The 18,009-nt window shown below is 34.8% G+C and overlaps 1 protein-coding gene across 1 annotated transcript in view; it reads right to left on the bottom strand.

Annotated features, from left to right (window-relative positions):
- The window catches only part of ANKH (ANKH inorganic pyrophosphate transport regulator), a 105,943-nt gene that overhangs the window by 13,734 nt on the left and 74,200 nt on the right, over positions 1 to 18,009 (bottom strand). The window contains exons 2-8 of the mRNA XM_034411896.3: positions 14,694 to 14,910; positions 12,201 to 12,319; positions 11,074 to 11,157; positions 8,113 to 8,283; positions 6,903 to 7,037; positions 3,498 to 3,590; positions 1,599 to 1,694 (exon numbers count right to left, since the gene is read on the bottom strand). Of these exons, the coding sequence (XP_034267787.1) occupies positions 1,599 to 1,694; positions 3,498 to 3,590; positions 6,903 to 7,037; positions 8,113 to 8,283; positions 11,074 to 11,157; positions 12,201 to 12,319; positions 14,694 to 14,910 (915 nt within the window). The remainder of the gene's footprint in view (positions 1 to 1,598; positions 1,695 to 3,497; positions 3,591 to 6,902; positions 7,038 to 8,112; positions 8,284 to 11,073; positions 11,158 to 12,200; positions 12,320 to 14,693; positions 14,911 to 18,009) is intronic.

The raw sequence follows: 18,009 nt of genomic DNA, 5'->3' as shown, positions 1-18,009 counted from the left end.
GAGTTCAACTGATAACTTTTTCATAAAAGATTTGAGTGTTATTGTTGTGCCCTCTTGGGCTATAATATAACAATGATCGAGTCTTAAAAAGCAAGTATTTAATAGCAGGAATACCACATAACTATGAAGTTCCTTTTCACTTTTTTATTTACTCAAGAGGGCTACATTGCAATTCCTGTTTGGAAGATTTCAGAGACCAATATTTAAGTCCATCTGAATTCTTTAAAGTTAAATTAGTGAGACATAATAATGTGCAAATTATATTCCAAGATGGTTACAGGTCTCTTTTATTCAGATTCTGTTTGCTTTTGTTTGATATTTATTTGGTTTTTTTCTCAGTAAAATTGCCTTGTGACTGATTTGAAGGAGAAAATAGAAATTCAGAAGGAATTTAACACCAAATTCCAAATGTCTACACCTATAATTTAAAAATACTATTCCAAGGAACAACATTCTAAGAAAGCACTTGCTTTGCAAACAGGGACATTTCCTAGCATCTCCAAGTCAGGATGGAAAAAATTCTCATGTTTTGCTAATCAACACACACAATAATAAACTCCCCTATCACTGCTCTTTTATTTACTTTTGAATTTTGAATTTTATATTATTTTATAACCTAATAAAAATGTATTATGGTGAAAAATAATAAACTCAGATAGCTTGACTTTGAATAAACCTCTTGCTATATAGGTCTTTCTAAAATATGGAAAAGGATTAATGATTCATTTTGTAATTAGTTCTTGGAAATCTGAATGCTGAATGTGGCAACCAAATACTGAATGTGGCAAAACATGGAATAGCACAAACAATATTTCAGAACATCACTTTCACCATATTCAATAATTGAGTTTGCTAGAAATAATAGAGAAAGGCAAATATTCTGAAACTGATTTTTATTCTTCACATGTGAGGCTTCATCTATTTAAAAAGAAAATTGTATCTGAAATCTAAATTGGATTAAAAAAAAGTATTTTCAACAATTTTGTTATATCTTGTATATATTTACTGTTTTTTGCTTTGTCAAATATACTAAACAGATCAAATTCATAATCTCCATGGCAACATTCTTTTCTGCAGACTGTCTAAAATGAAGAACCACAACAGTAGTGGCCAAATGTAGGGAGTGCAATCAAGCAAATATTTGTTGCTGACCTATTCAGTAACCGCAAGAGGACAGATCACATGTGGTACTTATGCTCCAAAATGTAGTGTTTATGGCCAATGGAGACACTGACAATGGTTCTAGAAAAATGGTTATAGAATTTCCAATCAGGAAGGCTATCAGCCAGTCTCCTGACAATTCTTCTACTGTGTTTCCCCAAAAATAAGACCCTGTCTTATATTTTTTTGAACCCTGAAATAAGCGCTTGGCCTTATTGCCAGGCGCTCAAAAGCCCGATTGGGTTTATTATTAGGGGATGTCTTATTTTGGGGAAAACAGGGTAGTAGTAGTTCTGGAAGATTAGGATAAAATATTGCATGGCTAACAGAGGTGGAGGAGTGGGTAGATAACCATGTATACCGGTGAAAAATGTGGAAGGAGAGTGGTTAAAATAGGGTTAATTTTAAAAGCAGTAATAAGACAGTTGATTTCTTACCGTTAAAGAGAGGGCCATGCAGACAAAAGTAAACTTTTTGATGTGGGTTCCTGTGACAGTACTGCTGGAATTCACCATTTTATTGCTGGGATTGTTCTAAGGTGAAAGGGAGAAAAACCAGTGCCATTAGCTTTAATAGAGCAAATGTATATTACGTTCAGGGGCAAATCAATAGATTTTGTCAACCTAATCTCTACTTATGCATTCCTTTAGATGAATTTAAAGCTGAGTAAATTTGAACTGAGAAACTTTAGAAAGTAAATTCTTTACTGGCAAGAATGCAATGAAAGAGTGTCCAAGAAAATAGGCTTTGCTTCTCGAAGTAATGTCATAGTTTTACTACCCATACTGCTGCTCTTGCATGATGAAGAAACAAAAAAAAAAGTTGGCTGTAATTTTGCTTATTGCAGATTGCAGCCACAAACTCATGAAGCTGCTTTCTATAGACCCACATCATTTCTTTCTAATCAGAATCAAAACGAACCGCATCCCACAGGCTTACAGAACTGCATTTGCAGTATTTCATAATTAGGATCCTATATGTAGAGAGGCCTTTGAATCTGAGCTGGATCTCTTCCATTCAATAAATTAAAGCTTTTCACATAGTCATAGAACAGTAGCTTTGAACATCTTGCAGCATAAGTGATAACACTGATTTAGTGGGACTTACTCTATAGATTGGTTATCGCCACTGAGTGCAACTTCTAAATCGAACACATATAAGAAATGGGAGGTTGTTTTTCTATGCCAGTCACTACTGTATAAATTGGTTAGGGATCATTAACCTTCTCTGTTTGTCCATCTTCTCTCCAATTCCCTACACTTTAATGGGAATTTATCCAAACCCAGCCCTGCAATTTGATGCAGCAAGATGCTATTGCAGATGCTGAATACACAATATAGTAAGCTCTTATTTATTTATTATGGTAGGGGTGTCTGCCTTCTTATAATGTACTTACTGAATTTTCAGGCAAAATTTTCCAGGTTCCTAGAAATCTATTAAGTCCAATCTGATCCATATAACAGCAATTGTTTTCATAGAGAAATATCCTCTCATCTCTCCCCGATGATCTAAATTACTGGACTCTGATTTATCCTATGTCTAATTAGCAATAAAAGTATCCTACAGAAAATGAACACCTGAACATCTGGTTTTTATTCACTCTAATGATTTGTACACATACTAAGTGACTTGATGTTCTGTTCTGCACAAAGAAATTCCAGATATCACTATGCAAATATTAAAAAAAAAAAGAACCTATCTCTCTGTCCCTGAACCCACCCTCTATCTAGATAGACAGATGGAGCTTCTGAAACAGAAGAAAGTGTTCATCCTAGAACAGCTGAAGCAGTGATATCATTCTTAAAGGGAGCTATGGATAAAAGAAAGCCGAGGAACACACACATACTTTTAGTGTGCATGTGTATACCCATCTTTGTGCATCATTTTCTTAGTTTATTAGTTGTGAGTCAGAGACTCAAGGGGAAAAACCCTCAATAGCTTTTTTCAGGGTACAGTGTAAGAGAAAGTTTTCTGCCCAACACAGATTGCTGAGGCTCTTTTTATGTTCCATTGTATCTTTGTGCTCCATCCTTTGTTGACACATAGGGACACAACAGAGAAACAATTACCTTACAATTCCTTAAGCAAACAAAGGATTAACCTTTTGGCATGGAGGTCATTGTTCCAATCACTTCATAAGGAATAAAAGAGGTGGAGCTGTTGAGCAGGATGGAGCAAAATCTATGTATATATGACAGTATCAGGAAAAGCAATCAGACTGACAGAAACTAGTTTGTTCACTCCTCACAAAGCCTATTTCTTACAGAGTACTCTTGGCAAAACTGCATTTGAAAGGAAAACTAAGGATTTGCTCTCATCACAGAAAACAAGCTCACCTTGTCAAAAGCAGGGTAAACAGCTCGGATCTCTGTCAACCAGCCATATGGCATGTGTCCCACTGGATACGTAGCTGTCAAAATTGCAACTGCCTAAATTGCGAAGGAAAGACAAAAGATTACAGATCAAATCTTCAGAGGCAGCTTGATTTTTACCTAATATTCAAATACTTCTACCACTGTTAGATCAGCAGTATTTTAAGACTGTCAAACATGCACCTGCTTCATGACGACAGTAGATGCAAACAACTGGCACTAAGCAAATGAATACCTGGATTCACGTATTATATTAAGTCATAATATTACTTTAATGTTGACTTAATATGTCTGAATCCCATAATTATGGTTTGTAAAACTGTGATTTATGGCTTAGTACACTATGGCTTATTTAATAAAAAGCAGTTAAAGCAGACCACAGCACCGTGTAGTGTATGAACTCAGTTTATGATTTGCAGCAGCAGCAGAAAAATTCTAAGTTGCAACAATTCTAACTCAACTGCAACTGCTCCAAAATATATATACTCATATCCAGTAGACCATTTTGATTTGATGACCATTCTCTAATGAAATGTGGCAGAATTGTTAACAGAGAATTACTGTTCAGAATTGTGGTAAAAATAAACCAAACTATGATTTATGTGTTTTGTGTTTCTACGACAGTTTAGTTTTTTTCATGGAATTTCTCAAAACATATACCACAAAAACATGCTAATCTGCATCTGTACAAAGAAAGATCCAACTGAGACTGGAAAGCAGAAGCTGAACTGAATAATGTTGAATGTTGTACTCAGTAATGAAAAGATATTCAGTGATTGGACAATATCTTATCTAACTACTTGAGACTGTCTATAGAATTACGTTTTGGAAATCATGACTAGAAACACAAGCAAATATGGTTGCATTGTAGATTATATCTAAACTACATCAATCTAGAAATTTTAGCAGTAAAGGGGCATGCACACAATTACTAGGATCATCTCAAGATTCTTTAAAGAAAGTGGACAGGCCTTTTAGTTTAAGTATCAATAACCCATATCTTGTGTGATCAGAATAGGTTTTTCTTAATCACATTTAAACTGTTTTGAAAAACATTCTCTATTGTCCATTCCAGGGTGGAAGTTCAAAATCTTATTCTTCTATTTCAAATTCACTGGGCAAATTTTATCTCAAGTCTATTAATCTCTTCAGTTTTGTTCTAAGGGAAATCACTTAAGAAAACAATAACAATATAATCTCATGGTTTAGAAAAAAAATTCTAAGGCAGGGTTGCCAATTAAACTATTTTATGCAAAGTAAGTGGCACACTTCTCTAGGAAGCACATTCACGAGTGTAAATAAATATTGTGATACACAGCATGGTTATTTAAGAAATTACAGAGTTGCATTTGAAAAAGGGAAATGGATTTCACAGAATTGCAAAGAACAGTTTAGGCCAGGGGTATCCGACCTTGACAACTTTAAACCTGGCGGACTTCAACTCCCAGAATTCTGCCAGGCTTAAAATTGCCAAGGTTGGAGACCCCTGGTTTAGGCCATCAAGTTTAACTCTCTGCTCAGTACAGGAATATAAACTAAAAAAATCTCTGATAGCTGTCAACTCTGCTTGAATACAGCCAGTGAAGAGAAGTCCATCGCCTCCCTGGCTAAACAAGTGCACACTCAACTCACTTTTTGCCATTATGAATGGGAGCTTTTTCTGATATTCAGTCATAATTCGTGGGACCTAAATATATTCTGAATTAATAGATCATTTTATTTTTTTCAAATATTTGAAAAGTGTTTTGCATGCAAGAAAGAAGAAGTAATATCTGAGCCAACAACATGTGTCTCATAGTCTAACTGTGGTTAGGAATTCAGAAGCATTAAAACTGAATTGGGCCCAAAACACCCATCAAGTAGATCTGGCAGCATTCATAAGCTGAAATTTGCAGTACACTCTGCTTATGTGCCAGGATTTTCCAAACTGTTAGTGCTACCAGTGCTTTCTCTTTTAGCAATGATGTTTTCAGAAACAGAAAGCAACAGAACACATGAACAATAGACACCAATGAAGTCAGTTATCAGCTGACAAGATGAGACACATTTCAACAAGAGAAAGTTGAAAGGCATTCTTTGCCTTCACAAGGGAAAATATTTCCAAATGGGTGGTTTAAAATATTAATTACACAATTTGTGCTCAGTAAAAGTTAATTGTTCAATTAAGTACATGTTAAATATCTCAATTCTATATTTCACTTCTTTACATTACTTTGATATACAACTATATTAGATAAAACCTCAAAGGTCTTAATTTCCATGAAACAGAATTATATTAAATAGCATGCTAGAATAAAGGTTGTATATTTATACTTATCCTATAAATGTGAGTGACTTCATAGTGGGGCAGAATTCTAAGCATCTGATCAGGTACCCATATTTGCAAATATCTGTAGCTCGGGGTGGTAGGATGAGAGTGAAGATTTGTTCTCCGAGCATGTGGGTTGGTTTCAGAATGTTTCTTTAGAAGACTAGGTAACATCTTCAGTGGAGTTTAGGGGATGTCAGTGTTCTTCTGTTTATAAGGGCTTCAGGCATGGGTGTGTCAAGTGAACGGTCTTGTGATGGATCAGGTGTGGGTGTGTCAAGTAAGGGTCTTGTGATGGGACAGGTATGAGTCATCCATGAGTTTTATTTTACATTTCAATATATTTATATATAAATTTGTTTAATTTACACTGAATACATGTAAATTACTGTATTCACCTCTAAGGAAGAAGATTCTTAATTTAATATCTCTTCTGAAAAAGGAACAATAGACAGAAAAAGTGCAGCTTTTCTGCCACAAGTCAAGGTACTGATATTATTTGGGAAAAATACATAAAGTTTCTTTCAGGTACAGACAATAAATCCAATGTTGTTTTTTAAAATCTCCATCTATTTCTTTGGTCACAAACTTTTGGGAAAATAGCCCACCTGCAAAGACCAAGTGTAACCTTCAATTTGAAAAAAAAAAAATGCTGTGCAGCCCTCTTCATTAAGTGAAAAGGAAGTCAACTGAATTTTTCCTGAGTCAAAATCACCCAGAAAATCTAGAGAGAGAAAACTTATTTAAATTAAAAAAGAAGACTTGATGACAATTTTGATTGGAAAGTCTTTCAGGGATCCTAGCAATATCAAAAACGAGAAAAGCAAGTCAAGTCATGGTGGCTAGGAACTGCAGGAAATAAATCCAATACAGCTCAGAGCCAGTAGCATGGATAAACTACCAATGGAAAGTCAATATATCTTCAACAGCTGGACGTGATGAGTTTTTAAAGAACTGGGAGGAAACATAGTTCTTTTGTGAAGAACAGATCTAAGTTCTCTGCATAAATATAGATCTCCTATTAGGGACAAATAGAAAATTAAAGCAAATTGGATTCATACCTCTGTGGCTGCCGAACTGCCACCAAGATCGCGGGATACAAAGAGGTTCACAATGGGTCTACTGATTCTCTGAGTGGCCAAAATTAATGCCAAAGGCCACCAGAAAGTTAGCATCTTTTTTATCGTAGCATCTCCCTGCAGATAAAATGAGAAAAGTCAGTGTTGTTAAATCACAAAGCCAGAGCACAGCCATTAGAGGAGCTAAAGAAATTATGTTACAAATGCTCAGACTGTTTCAAGAAAGAGATGAGAAATAGTATTAAAAAGCTCCTAAGCGTATGAATAAAAAAGGAACTACAGATTCTTAAAAAATATTGCCTATGGAAATACAGGAATATTACTGTACTAGGGCGTTCAAACTATATTTAAGAATTTGCTAAAATTATTGTACTAGCTACAATTGTATAGCTACAATTCTGTAATGTAATATTTTAAAAAACAGTTCTTCTCATACATTTTTCTGCAAAGAAGCATCTTGGAAGATTAATGACTTTCATCACCTCTCTATTGGTTCTGCATTTCTTTTAGTTCTATGCTCATTTCCTTGGCTTGATGCTGATTTGCTTCTTAGTGTCAACACAAATAAGAATGAGACAAGAACTATCGGCAACAGGACTACAAGAAATACTTTGGTTTTAGAGATATTTAGGATAAGAAGCAACAGTGATATAAAATTATCGTGGCATTGTATATACTAAGCCTCACATATGCTGCTGAAACTAAAAAAGAATAAGTTACACTGAAGCTAGTATATTTTATAAATATATAATATTTATAAAATATTTTATAAATATAAAATATTTATATTTTAGCTATGAATATGTAACTTTGTACAAGACTTTGTACTCAACAAAAAACCACAGGCATCTTTATAGGAGCTTTCCAAAATACCATTGATCTCTTACTATTACTATATATTTTTTACACTGCATTGTTTTTCTCATTACATTTTTCAAACCTATCAAATAGCAAAATACCAATTAAATTTAAGGAACATCTTTTAAAAAGCATCCTTTAGTAGCTAACAGGAAATACTAGAAAGAGTTTTCTCTTTTAAAAAAAATCAACATTACACAACTCGAACTCTGTAATATAATTTTAAAAAAAAAATCTAAAGCAGCATTACCAGAGTTTGAACTATAACTCTATAATACAAATGGATGTATTGGATGCAATTATACAGGTAACATATTAATGTATCCAAACTTACTCCCATCTCTGGCCCGCTATGGTCAGGAATAATATCATGAATGTTTCTGTAGTAACCCAGGCATAACGTGGTACATCGGACGAGTGCTCCCATGTACAAAGACAGGATTGGGATGAGGAGCGGCTCTCGGCATTCCAAGTGACTGTGTAGTAAAATAGCCACAAAAACCACCTATCCAGAAAAAAAAAAGAGGAGGAAGACTAGTTAGGACAAGCTAAGACAGTCAGAAGGCTAAGTCACTTGGGGCATCGTTTTCCAAACATGAGATATGTCTTCATTATTGTTCAGGAATATATCCTCCGAAATTGCTAAATGCAGATGGTATATATTGTTTTTCACCTTTACAAGAAATAACAAAGAACAACTCTTAATGATTGATTTCTATTTCATGCATTGAGAAATTGCTCCTTTTTATTATATAGATGTGTTTGAAAATCAATGTCCCCATCTTCTCAATTGTATTCAAATGAACCAACGTTTTAATTAAAGAAGATATGGCCAACATTTTCATCAAGAAGCTGCAGGTATAGACACACTTGGAGAAATGAATTTGAAATTACAGGTAATGGTACTGAAAAAAATGGCAAAAAGAATGATCTTTGCGCTTACAACTGTTGCAGCATCCCCACAATTATGTATTATCAAAATTCAAGTGCTTGGCAACCGGAATATATTTACGACAATTGTAGTGTCCTGGGATTATGTGATTGCCATTTGTGACCTTCCAATGGCTTCTGCCAAGCAAAGTCAATGGGGGAAGCTGGGTTCTCTTAATGACTGTGTGACTTAACTGCAGTGATTTGTTTAACAACCAAGGCAAAAAAAAAAGATTGTTAAATTGGGGACGCACCTAACTTAAAAACTGCTTTGCTTAGCAAAGAATATTCTGGCCCCAACTGTAGACATAAGTGGAGGATTACCTACATTTTAAATAATTGATGGTTTTTTAAAAAAAATCCTGACCATATATGGTGGGAAAAAAGGTGGTGCTGGTGAAATAGGAACAACCAATAATTGGACATGGGGCAAGAGGGTCAGCAAGGAAACAGTTGCACTGATGTAGATCTCATCTACTTCCATGCATTAATTTATAATGTTATACTCATTAAGGATACTTGAAATCACATAATGTGAGATAAATGGCAAGAGGCAGCAAAGTTTTAAATAATAATGTAATCTGATTCAAAGTTTAGCTCAACAATCTTTGCAACATTTCTGCAAAACAGGTTATATCAATATTGCTGATGAATGGCTGAACCGAGAGAGTTCTGCTTAATTAAATGAATTAATGATTTTATTAAGACTACAATATACTGATATTTAAAAGGCATTTTGGGTTTTATATGATCCATAGAGAAACTGGAATACAAGCAATACATTATGAAACAGAGCACATATTTTTAATTTAAAATTTAAATTTAAACCCAAATTTTTGATTCATTTTGTAGTAGTCTGCTTTTCTGTGTGAGTCAAGATAATTCTGATTAGTTTGTCCCTATTTCACAGGATTTTCAGGGAAGTAAAAATTGAAAACAGTTGAAAACTAGAGTTAATTGTTTCCCCAATAGTGTTAGCAACTGTGTTTAAAAGCTAAAGAATGGAACTAGAATAATCAATGTCCCTTTCCTTTCTATCTGATGGCATACTCTTTATATTTAGTATAATTATTTTAATTGCAAAGAACAACTCTTCAAATAAACATAACCAATAAAGTAAGTTTGGATGATTCTCTTGAGACAACTTTACAATTCACAGCTAATGCATTTGAATCTTGATACATTCCACATATCTCCAAAGAAAGAAAGAAAAATAACATCCATGTGGGCTAATTAGTAAATTAGTGAATTAATGTCTTTAATGAGAGTGATTACGATTTAATGGAATATTTAAGCAAATATACTGCATTCTGTTACATTGCTATCCACTTAGTTTTATATATTGTTTAGTATGCACTGAAAGCATTAACTGAACTGAAAGATCATGTTAAAATCTTTCTTAACCTGTTAAGAAAACATGTTAATTTGGAGAGTTGGGCAAAGAAACAAAAATGAAGTGTGCTAAAGATCAATTTGTTAAAACAGAAATTTTGAGGTAATTATATTCAGGATGTGGTAACATGTAGGTTTTTGCCACAAAACTGTGGTGCGATTGAAAACTAACAGAGAAAATCTCTCTGGGTTGCCTTTCTGATCCAAAAATTATTGTGTGATTAGTCTGAGAGAATAGTAGGGGGAAAAGATAAAGGTTGAATTATAGTATTAGTTTAAATACAGTCAAAAGTATATTTAACGGCATTCATTTTAGCACCATCTAACAGTTAGATGAGTCATTAATAGCGATTATGACACAAACAAACAAGAGCTAAGCAACAACACTGTAATTATAACATTATAGTATAATAGTACACGCTGATGATAAACATAGAGATCAATAACATTATGTATATTTGTGCGTACATGTATATATGAATGTGTGTGTGTATCTAGTCAATGACAGCAACATCAGGAAGAAGGATTATGAGAAACTGGAGAAGTAACAAGTCCTGAAGGAGGAAGTAAAGGCCAAAATGGTCCCATTCATGATAGGAGCACTCGGGTCTATGACTCCTAAACTGTGAGACTGGCTCCAATAAATCTCAGGAAGACATTTGAACTCTCTGCTCAGAAGAGTGCAGTGCAAGGAACAGCTAAGATCCTATGCAGAACCCTCAAACCTCAGGCCTCTGTAGAGGATCTGAGACTGAGGAAGACACAGACCACTCTTAAGGGTGAGAAGTGGTTTTGTTTCAACATTAGCTTCTTATTGCCAATGTCCAGGAACTGGCAGCCCAGAATCTTCAGCGTGAATTCATGCATGTTCAAAAATATAAATTAACAAAGATTTTTTCAAGCATGGAAATGGCATTCATTTAACTGGACACTTCCCAAAGCAAAACTAGTTGTAAATTGAACAAATTCTTACCTGAGCAATGACATCTGAAATGGAGGCACATCCAACCAGAAAGCTGTGTTTGTGTTTCAGAAGAATGCCTGCATGTGTCCAAGCCTGACAAAAAGGAAGAAAAATAGATCATCAATTGGGATGACTTTTAGTTCTGGAATACCAGTAAAATAAATACAGATTGCACAACCACAACATTTGGTTGAATGGTTCTGGAACAAACACGAAAAGCCATCATTTCTTTCTCTGTTCATGAAGGTATGAATCTCATTCTATTATGCATGAAGATGGGAAAATGTTTTCTAGCAGGTTAACATTGTTTAGCCTTGAACTCCAGATGTTTGATTACAATTTCTATCCTCCCTAGCATGGTCACTAGTCAGGAGTTACAAAGGTTACACACCATCATTATTTGGGAAAGATTATGACAGTTTCCACAAGCATACAAATAAGTCAATTAAAAATGAACTATGGATACAGGCATATATTTTTTTTAAAATTTGATTTATATGCCACCCTTCTCCAGAGACTCAGGGCGGCTTACAATGCGTTAAGCAATTTTAAGCATTATGTATAATGTATACATATACAAGTTATGTATAATTATTTGATTATTGTTTGGGACATAAGCTAACTCTTTAAACTGACTGGGACAGTGGACATTTGTTGAATTACAGTCAGGGAATGTGACCAGAGTAACTGGAGAGAGTTAACTTCTGAAAATTACAATAAACCCTCAACTGACTGGACTGTGAATGTAAACACTGCCTGTTAAAGCAAAATGTCCATTAAATTCAAACAGAATTTTACATATGCAGACACCTACAGTGAACAGACAGATTTTGACCATGGTATCTGAAGCCCACTCAAGTAAGGTCCATTAAAACAAGGATTTATGTAATAATTACTTGTGAAATAAATGAGAGATCGTGAGGCAGCTATCTTTGTTAAAAAAAAAAAAAAGGCCTTTATAGAAGTCTTTGAAGAGGCTGAGCTTGTACTAAAAAAAGCAAGAAGATAGAACAAATTTAATTTCATGGAACAAACTATAGAAGCTAAATAAACCAAAGCTGTAAAAAAAAAACAACCCACTATCTATTTTAAAAGATCTCCAAGAACAAGAACAGCAATCTCTTTTGCAGACTCACCATGGCATCCATGAAAGGAAAAGCTGCAAGATAAAGGAAGGCCTTGCGTGTTTTACTTCCCACAGAATCGTCAACATGATGCAACTTGTTAATGATGTAGTAACCCAGATCACTGTATGCTGCAGAATAATAACAATAATAGCAGTACTGAGTAACAGTAATAAGGAGCAATAGCAGTGATTTTCAACAGTTCGGTATTTAAAGACAAAGACAAAAACAAAAACAGGAATACTTTTCCACCGGAGATACTGACCGTTTTTATGGACAAAATCTCATTGCTTAGTAGGTTGCCGAAGTCTATTACAATAGACCTCCCCCCCCCCCCAAAAAAAAATAAAAATAAGGGAGCACCAGTTTTTCTTCCAGGGATTGCAAATGATTGAAAGAAAATGAGAGTTGTTGAACAAAGTAGTTTTATGCTCCTTTCTTTGGTACAATTGTGTATTATACTATAAGGCTCTTGATTAAAAGCAAATAAAATATTATCATAGGTAATTATTTAGAAACAGTGTACTAATGATACATAAGCACCTTATTTAAGCCAATTCCCTTAAAATACACTATCTGTTACCAGATAAATCAAAATAAACCTATTTTGGTTGCTAGAAGATTTATTTACTCATATCTTTATTTACTTATATCTTATCATAAGATACTGGATACTTTTATCGCTCAGAATCTTCTTTTGTATCACCCCTGTGTCTTGTTTTGTCATCAATTCTGTCTCAGAATGAGTCACCATTGTAACTGTCCATAACTGTTCATTCTTCACTCCTAATTCAGGATGCTAGTCAGCTGAGTGTCTTCTTCACTCATTTTTACTCAGCTCATTCAGTCTTCTCCCTGTCTCCTCTCATCCATCTTGTCTGCCACACTTGCTGAAAGATGGCATTGTCTATCTTAGCTCCCTAATTGTTCTCTTGGGAGCTGGGGGAAATATTTTATGGTATCAAAACAGGATTGAAATACATGCATAAGATTTAGGTCTCCAGTCTTGACCTGTTGGGAACTGCGCCATACAAGGGGTGAGTGTGTGTGTGAAGCTTCATTTGCACCTGCTCGGGATCTAGACTGTACATGTGAACCACCACCCCACCCCCCCGCCGCCACCACTGCTGATCCATGGAGCCAGAAAGGTTGGGGACTGCTGATAAGGATAAGCTGTATAACTGTAGTTTTTCAAAAAGCTGTTATCCTCTAAATCAGTGGTATCCAAACTTTTTGGCATCAAAGACTGGTTTTGTGGAAGATAATTTTTCCACAAACGGGGGGGGGGGGGGAGGGATGATTTCAATTTTGCTCAGTTGCCCACCACTCACCTCCAGCTATGCAGTCCGGTTCCTAACATGCCACAGACCAGTACTGGGGGTTGGGGACTCCTGCTCTAAGCGATTACTGTTCTTAAAAGCATTTTGTTATTCTTTTAAGAAACATACTTATGAAACCAAAAGAGATTCAGGGTTAAGTCAGAAAATTACGCTGAATCCAGTGGACCAATTTTCTTCATTTTCAATATTCAAAATATTAGTTGCTTTCAAAGATCTTATCAAGGAACTGAGTACTGGATTTATATTTTACTGACAAAAATCCCCACATAATTCTGATTACATTCTCTTACCAACTGTTGGCATTTACAGTTTTGAAAAACAATGATCTCATACTAGCATGATGAAAGCTAACACATCAAAAGTGGCACACCACCTCAATGCTTCATCAGTTAATCTTATCACACTAGTATATTTTGAGGAAATACATGACATGGTTAAAAATGTTATCACTCATATAGAATAGATGCTCGGTTTTATCTTTTATGTTTAATTGTTGATGCTTTAATTAGTTTTGTTTTTAATTTCTTAAACCTGTAAGTGACCTTGAGGTTTTGCCTTACCTTAATAGGGGGGTCTAAAATGGTTTCACATGAATAAATGCTATTGCAAAATGTGTGCAAAAAAGAGAGAACAGCACTTCATTCTTTCCCCTGTGACACTTAGCCATATCCAATGTTGGATACTGGAGCCCCTTCATTTCAATTGTTTAATGCCAGTTTTTATGCACTCCGTCTGAATCTCTTCTGACTTCCCTCTATCCATACATAAACTATTATTACAAAATGAAGATTACAATAGACTGTGGAGATAGAAAAACCCATTGCTGCAAGAATTTTAGTTAGTGCTTACTCTATGCCAAAATATCACTAAGTTTTTCAATACTTCTACTTCAATCTTGTTTCAATAACCGGTTAGAAATAAGGGATAGGAATAAACCTGGAACCCAAATAAGATATATTTTGCTATTGGTGACAACCTGAGGATACCTTCTGCTAAGAGACCTGCCTTTGATCAAAATTTGGAGAGTAAGGGAGGGAAGTTATAGTTCTGGCAAAATTATAACGGACAAATGCCTAAGAAAACTGGATGAACAAAAAGAAGTTATGTGTCACCCAATCATTTGAGCAGATGGGCTATTTCAATAAAAACTATGAAGCAAACTTACCTATCAAGGTATGAAACACTGCAGCTATAGCACCAGCTACAACCATACACAAAACTGCTTTGGTTCTGTCTCTCTTACTGTTGACAAAAACCAGACCCACATTTTTGAAATCACTCATTGGTCCTGTGAAAAACTTCATGAGGGAGTATGCCAAGCCATAGCTGGCCAGCATTTCCACAGCATCTTCCTTAACAGCTGCAATACCTCTATTCAAGGCCTAAACAGACACAAGAAAATAGAAAGGAAGAGACATTAACATATGCAAAATATTATTAAACATGATTACTTATTTTTAATCAAAGAAAGTAAAAAAGACCCATACATTTTTACATACATTATTTTATTTAGCTCAGAAAAGGGACTGTTTCTACATAATATTTTTGTGCATTTCTATTTCTTTATTCATAAATTTTAAAAATGAGCCCAAATATCACTATCTTCCATTTGTAACCCTCCTTTTTTTCTTACCACAGAAATCAGCAATATGGAGTCCATAGGTAGCATAGCACCTGTTGCTCCAAAAAAATATAACCATAAAATTCAGTCACATGAATATGGCAAAATTGCACATGGAACCTCATGAAATTTCAGTTCTCACATGAGATCTTAGAAGCTTTACTTTGGCAGGTAGGTCGGATACATTACATGATAGCACCCAAGGCCTGACAAAACTGTTAATTAAAATTATAAACCATGTATTAAAGAGGAAATAACACAATAATTGATACATATGATTTGATTTGATTTGATTTGATTAGATTAGATTTATATACCACCCTACTCCCGAACATATGCTTTATGAACTAGGAACCTAGAAGTATCCTTGTATATTGTACCCTATACCTGGTGCTATGCTTGGTTTGCACTGTTTTAATTTCTGAAATTATATATGTAAACAATGAGAGATATGGCCTTGATGCAAATACAGATAGTCCTCGACTTACAACAGTTCATTTAGTTACTGTTCAAAGATACAACAACACTGAAAAAGCAACATGATCATTTTTCATATTATATGACTATTGCAGCATCCTCTTAGTCACATGATCAAAATTTGGACGTTCGGAACTGGTTCATATTTATGACGATTGCAGTGTCCTGGGGTCATGTGATCACCTTTTGCGACCTTCGGACAAGCAATGTCAATGGGGTATCCAGATTCACTCGACAACCATGTTACTAATTTAACAAGTGCAATAATTCGCTTAACAACTGCAGCAAGAAAGGTCGTAAAATGGGGCAAAACTCACTTAACAAATGTCTCAACTTAGCAACAGAAATTTTGGGCTCAATTATGGTCATAAGTCGAGGACTACCTGTATGCAAGAAACTTAGATAAGCAAAGGCGGCTGATGCCTTCTTTAACCTTGCAAAACAAGGTAACATTTAGAAACGCACTTCAGGTAAATTAAATACCTCCAGTGGGGTATAAGGAGAGGAGATACAGCACAATCAGACTTGCAGAAAATGTTAATATAGCCTATCTCAAGAAAGTGTTCAGCTAATTTGATTTCCCCTTCCCCCCCAAAAGAAAATATATTTTAACGTACAAAGTGAGGAAAACTAACCTATTCATAGAAATAGGTTAAATTTTTCCCACTCTAAAATGTTCATGAAAAAGTGAATGTACACCAACTAAACTTTATATACTAAGCATATATGTTAAGCAAACTTCTTTTGCATGCCCGTTCTGGGTTTCAACAGTGAAAATACATTAATATTGCTTTATTCCATTACATGCACTATATGATGTTAATAAACAACATATAAACCATTCAGTATCCTTTTATTCACAAGGGCACTGTTTGTTTCCACCCACATATAGCCATTTTTTTCATGGCTTGGTTGCTTTAAAACAAAATCACTGGGTTCACCGAGGAGCATTTATCTCCCTTCTGTTTTCTATTTGTGTGCTGAATTTCTGGTTGTCTGACTTTTAAGATAGAAAGATTTAAAGACCACTTCCCTGTTCCATGTTCTAAAATTCTCTTGATGTTCCTTTGTACATCTATATATACTGTACATACATTTGAGTAGTACAGTCTTTTCCATCCTTCCATAAATATGATTCAGTGTCAAAGTGCATAGAACGAAAGTGAATTTATTACTAGCAAGCTGGCAGCCTGACACTATTCATCTGACATAATACTCTTGCTCTCCTGATTGCCCAGATAAAAGAATGATTTAAGAACAGGATTTAGAGCATCAATGCATACAGAGAAAATGACTGACTCTTCACATAGTATTTTGCCAACAGCTGCAGAAGAGTCATACTGTAGCATGGTAGAAAGGTGGGGAACCCATGATGCAATGGAAGAAAATAACAAGTGTTAATTTGGCTATGACTCAACAATGACCGCAGAAGCCTTCGCGTAGAAAGTATTCCTTTCACCTTTGGCTGCCCTGAGCTTCAAAACATTAGTTTGAAAGAGCAAACCTTTAGCAAGAATGTAATTCCAAGTGAAGGGAAGATTATTACTTGATGGTTTTCTGGGGCATTTAGGGATGAAAAGTGCTTAAGGGGGAAGGTGGGAGTAAATTACAAGGTATATAACTCTCATCCCCAACTTAAGGTACATTAAGCAACACAAATTTGTATAATTCAATTTGCTTCAGAAGGTTTGAGTCATGTAGAATAAGCTCTTTTTTAAAATTAAAACTTCTAAAACTCATTGCTACAAAATTGGTCGTAAGTTTAAACAGCTATATAAATTCATGGCAACTATAGGTTTCAGAAGGTAAATTAACCACAGCAGCTAAATGGAACCTCTATGTTCACAGAGAGCAATTATTAAATACTAGAATATAAAGCATGTCAATAGAGAGGACATTTATACATATAAACATCAGAAACTGAGCAGGATATATTTTTAATACCTGATTCATGAAGCATAAATAAAAAATAGAAATATTTGTGTTTGATTTATAACAATTATAAAATGATTGGCCAGGAATCACATTGTAGAGCTATATGACACCCTGACCTTGTGTGGCTGTGTACTTCTTGTAGGTTTTTGCTAATCATTCATCATGAGATAATGTCTCATCTCAGTTTTTCCAGAAGGAATAGTTCACTGGACAAATTATGGAAGGTCTGACAGTGTAATGATGCCATGCAAAAGTTGGTTTTCCAGTGGGTGGCTACTAAAATAAATCTAACCCAAACCTTGGTTGCTGAGTTTAATTAACTACCTCCAGACAAACCAAATGTTTTGACTGACCAGTTCAGCATTTCCTTTTTTAAAGCCAAAGAGAAAGAGCTAATAAATAAAAAATGTCAAATGTTCACTGGTACAGTCGCTAGAAAATCAGTTTT

The sequence above is a fragment of the Pantherophis guttatus genome, chromosome 3 (assembly GCF_059756535.1).
Source record: "Pantherophis guttatus breed Tessera chromosome 3, ASM5975653v1, whole genome shotgun sequence".
NCBI classification, from domain to species: Eukaryota; Metazoa; Chordata; class Lepidosauria; order Squamata; family Colubridae; genus Pantherophis; species Pantherophis guttatus.
Note: the sequence above shows the minus strand (reverse complement) of the source record. Positions and strands in the feature narration are given on the sequence as shown.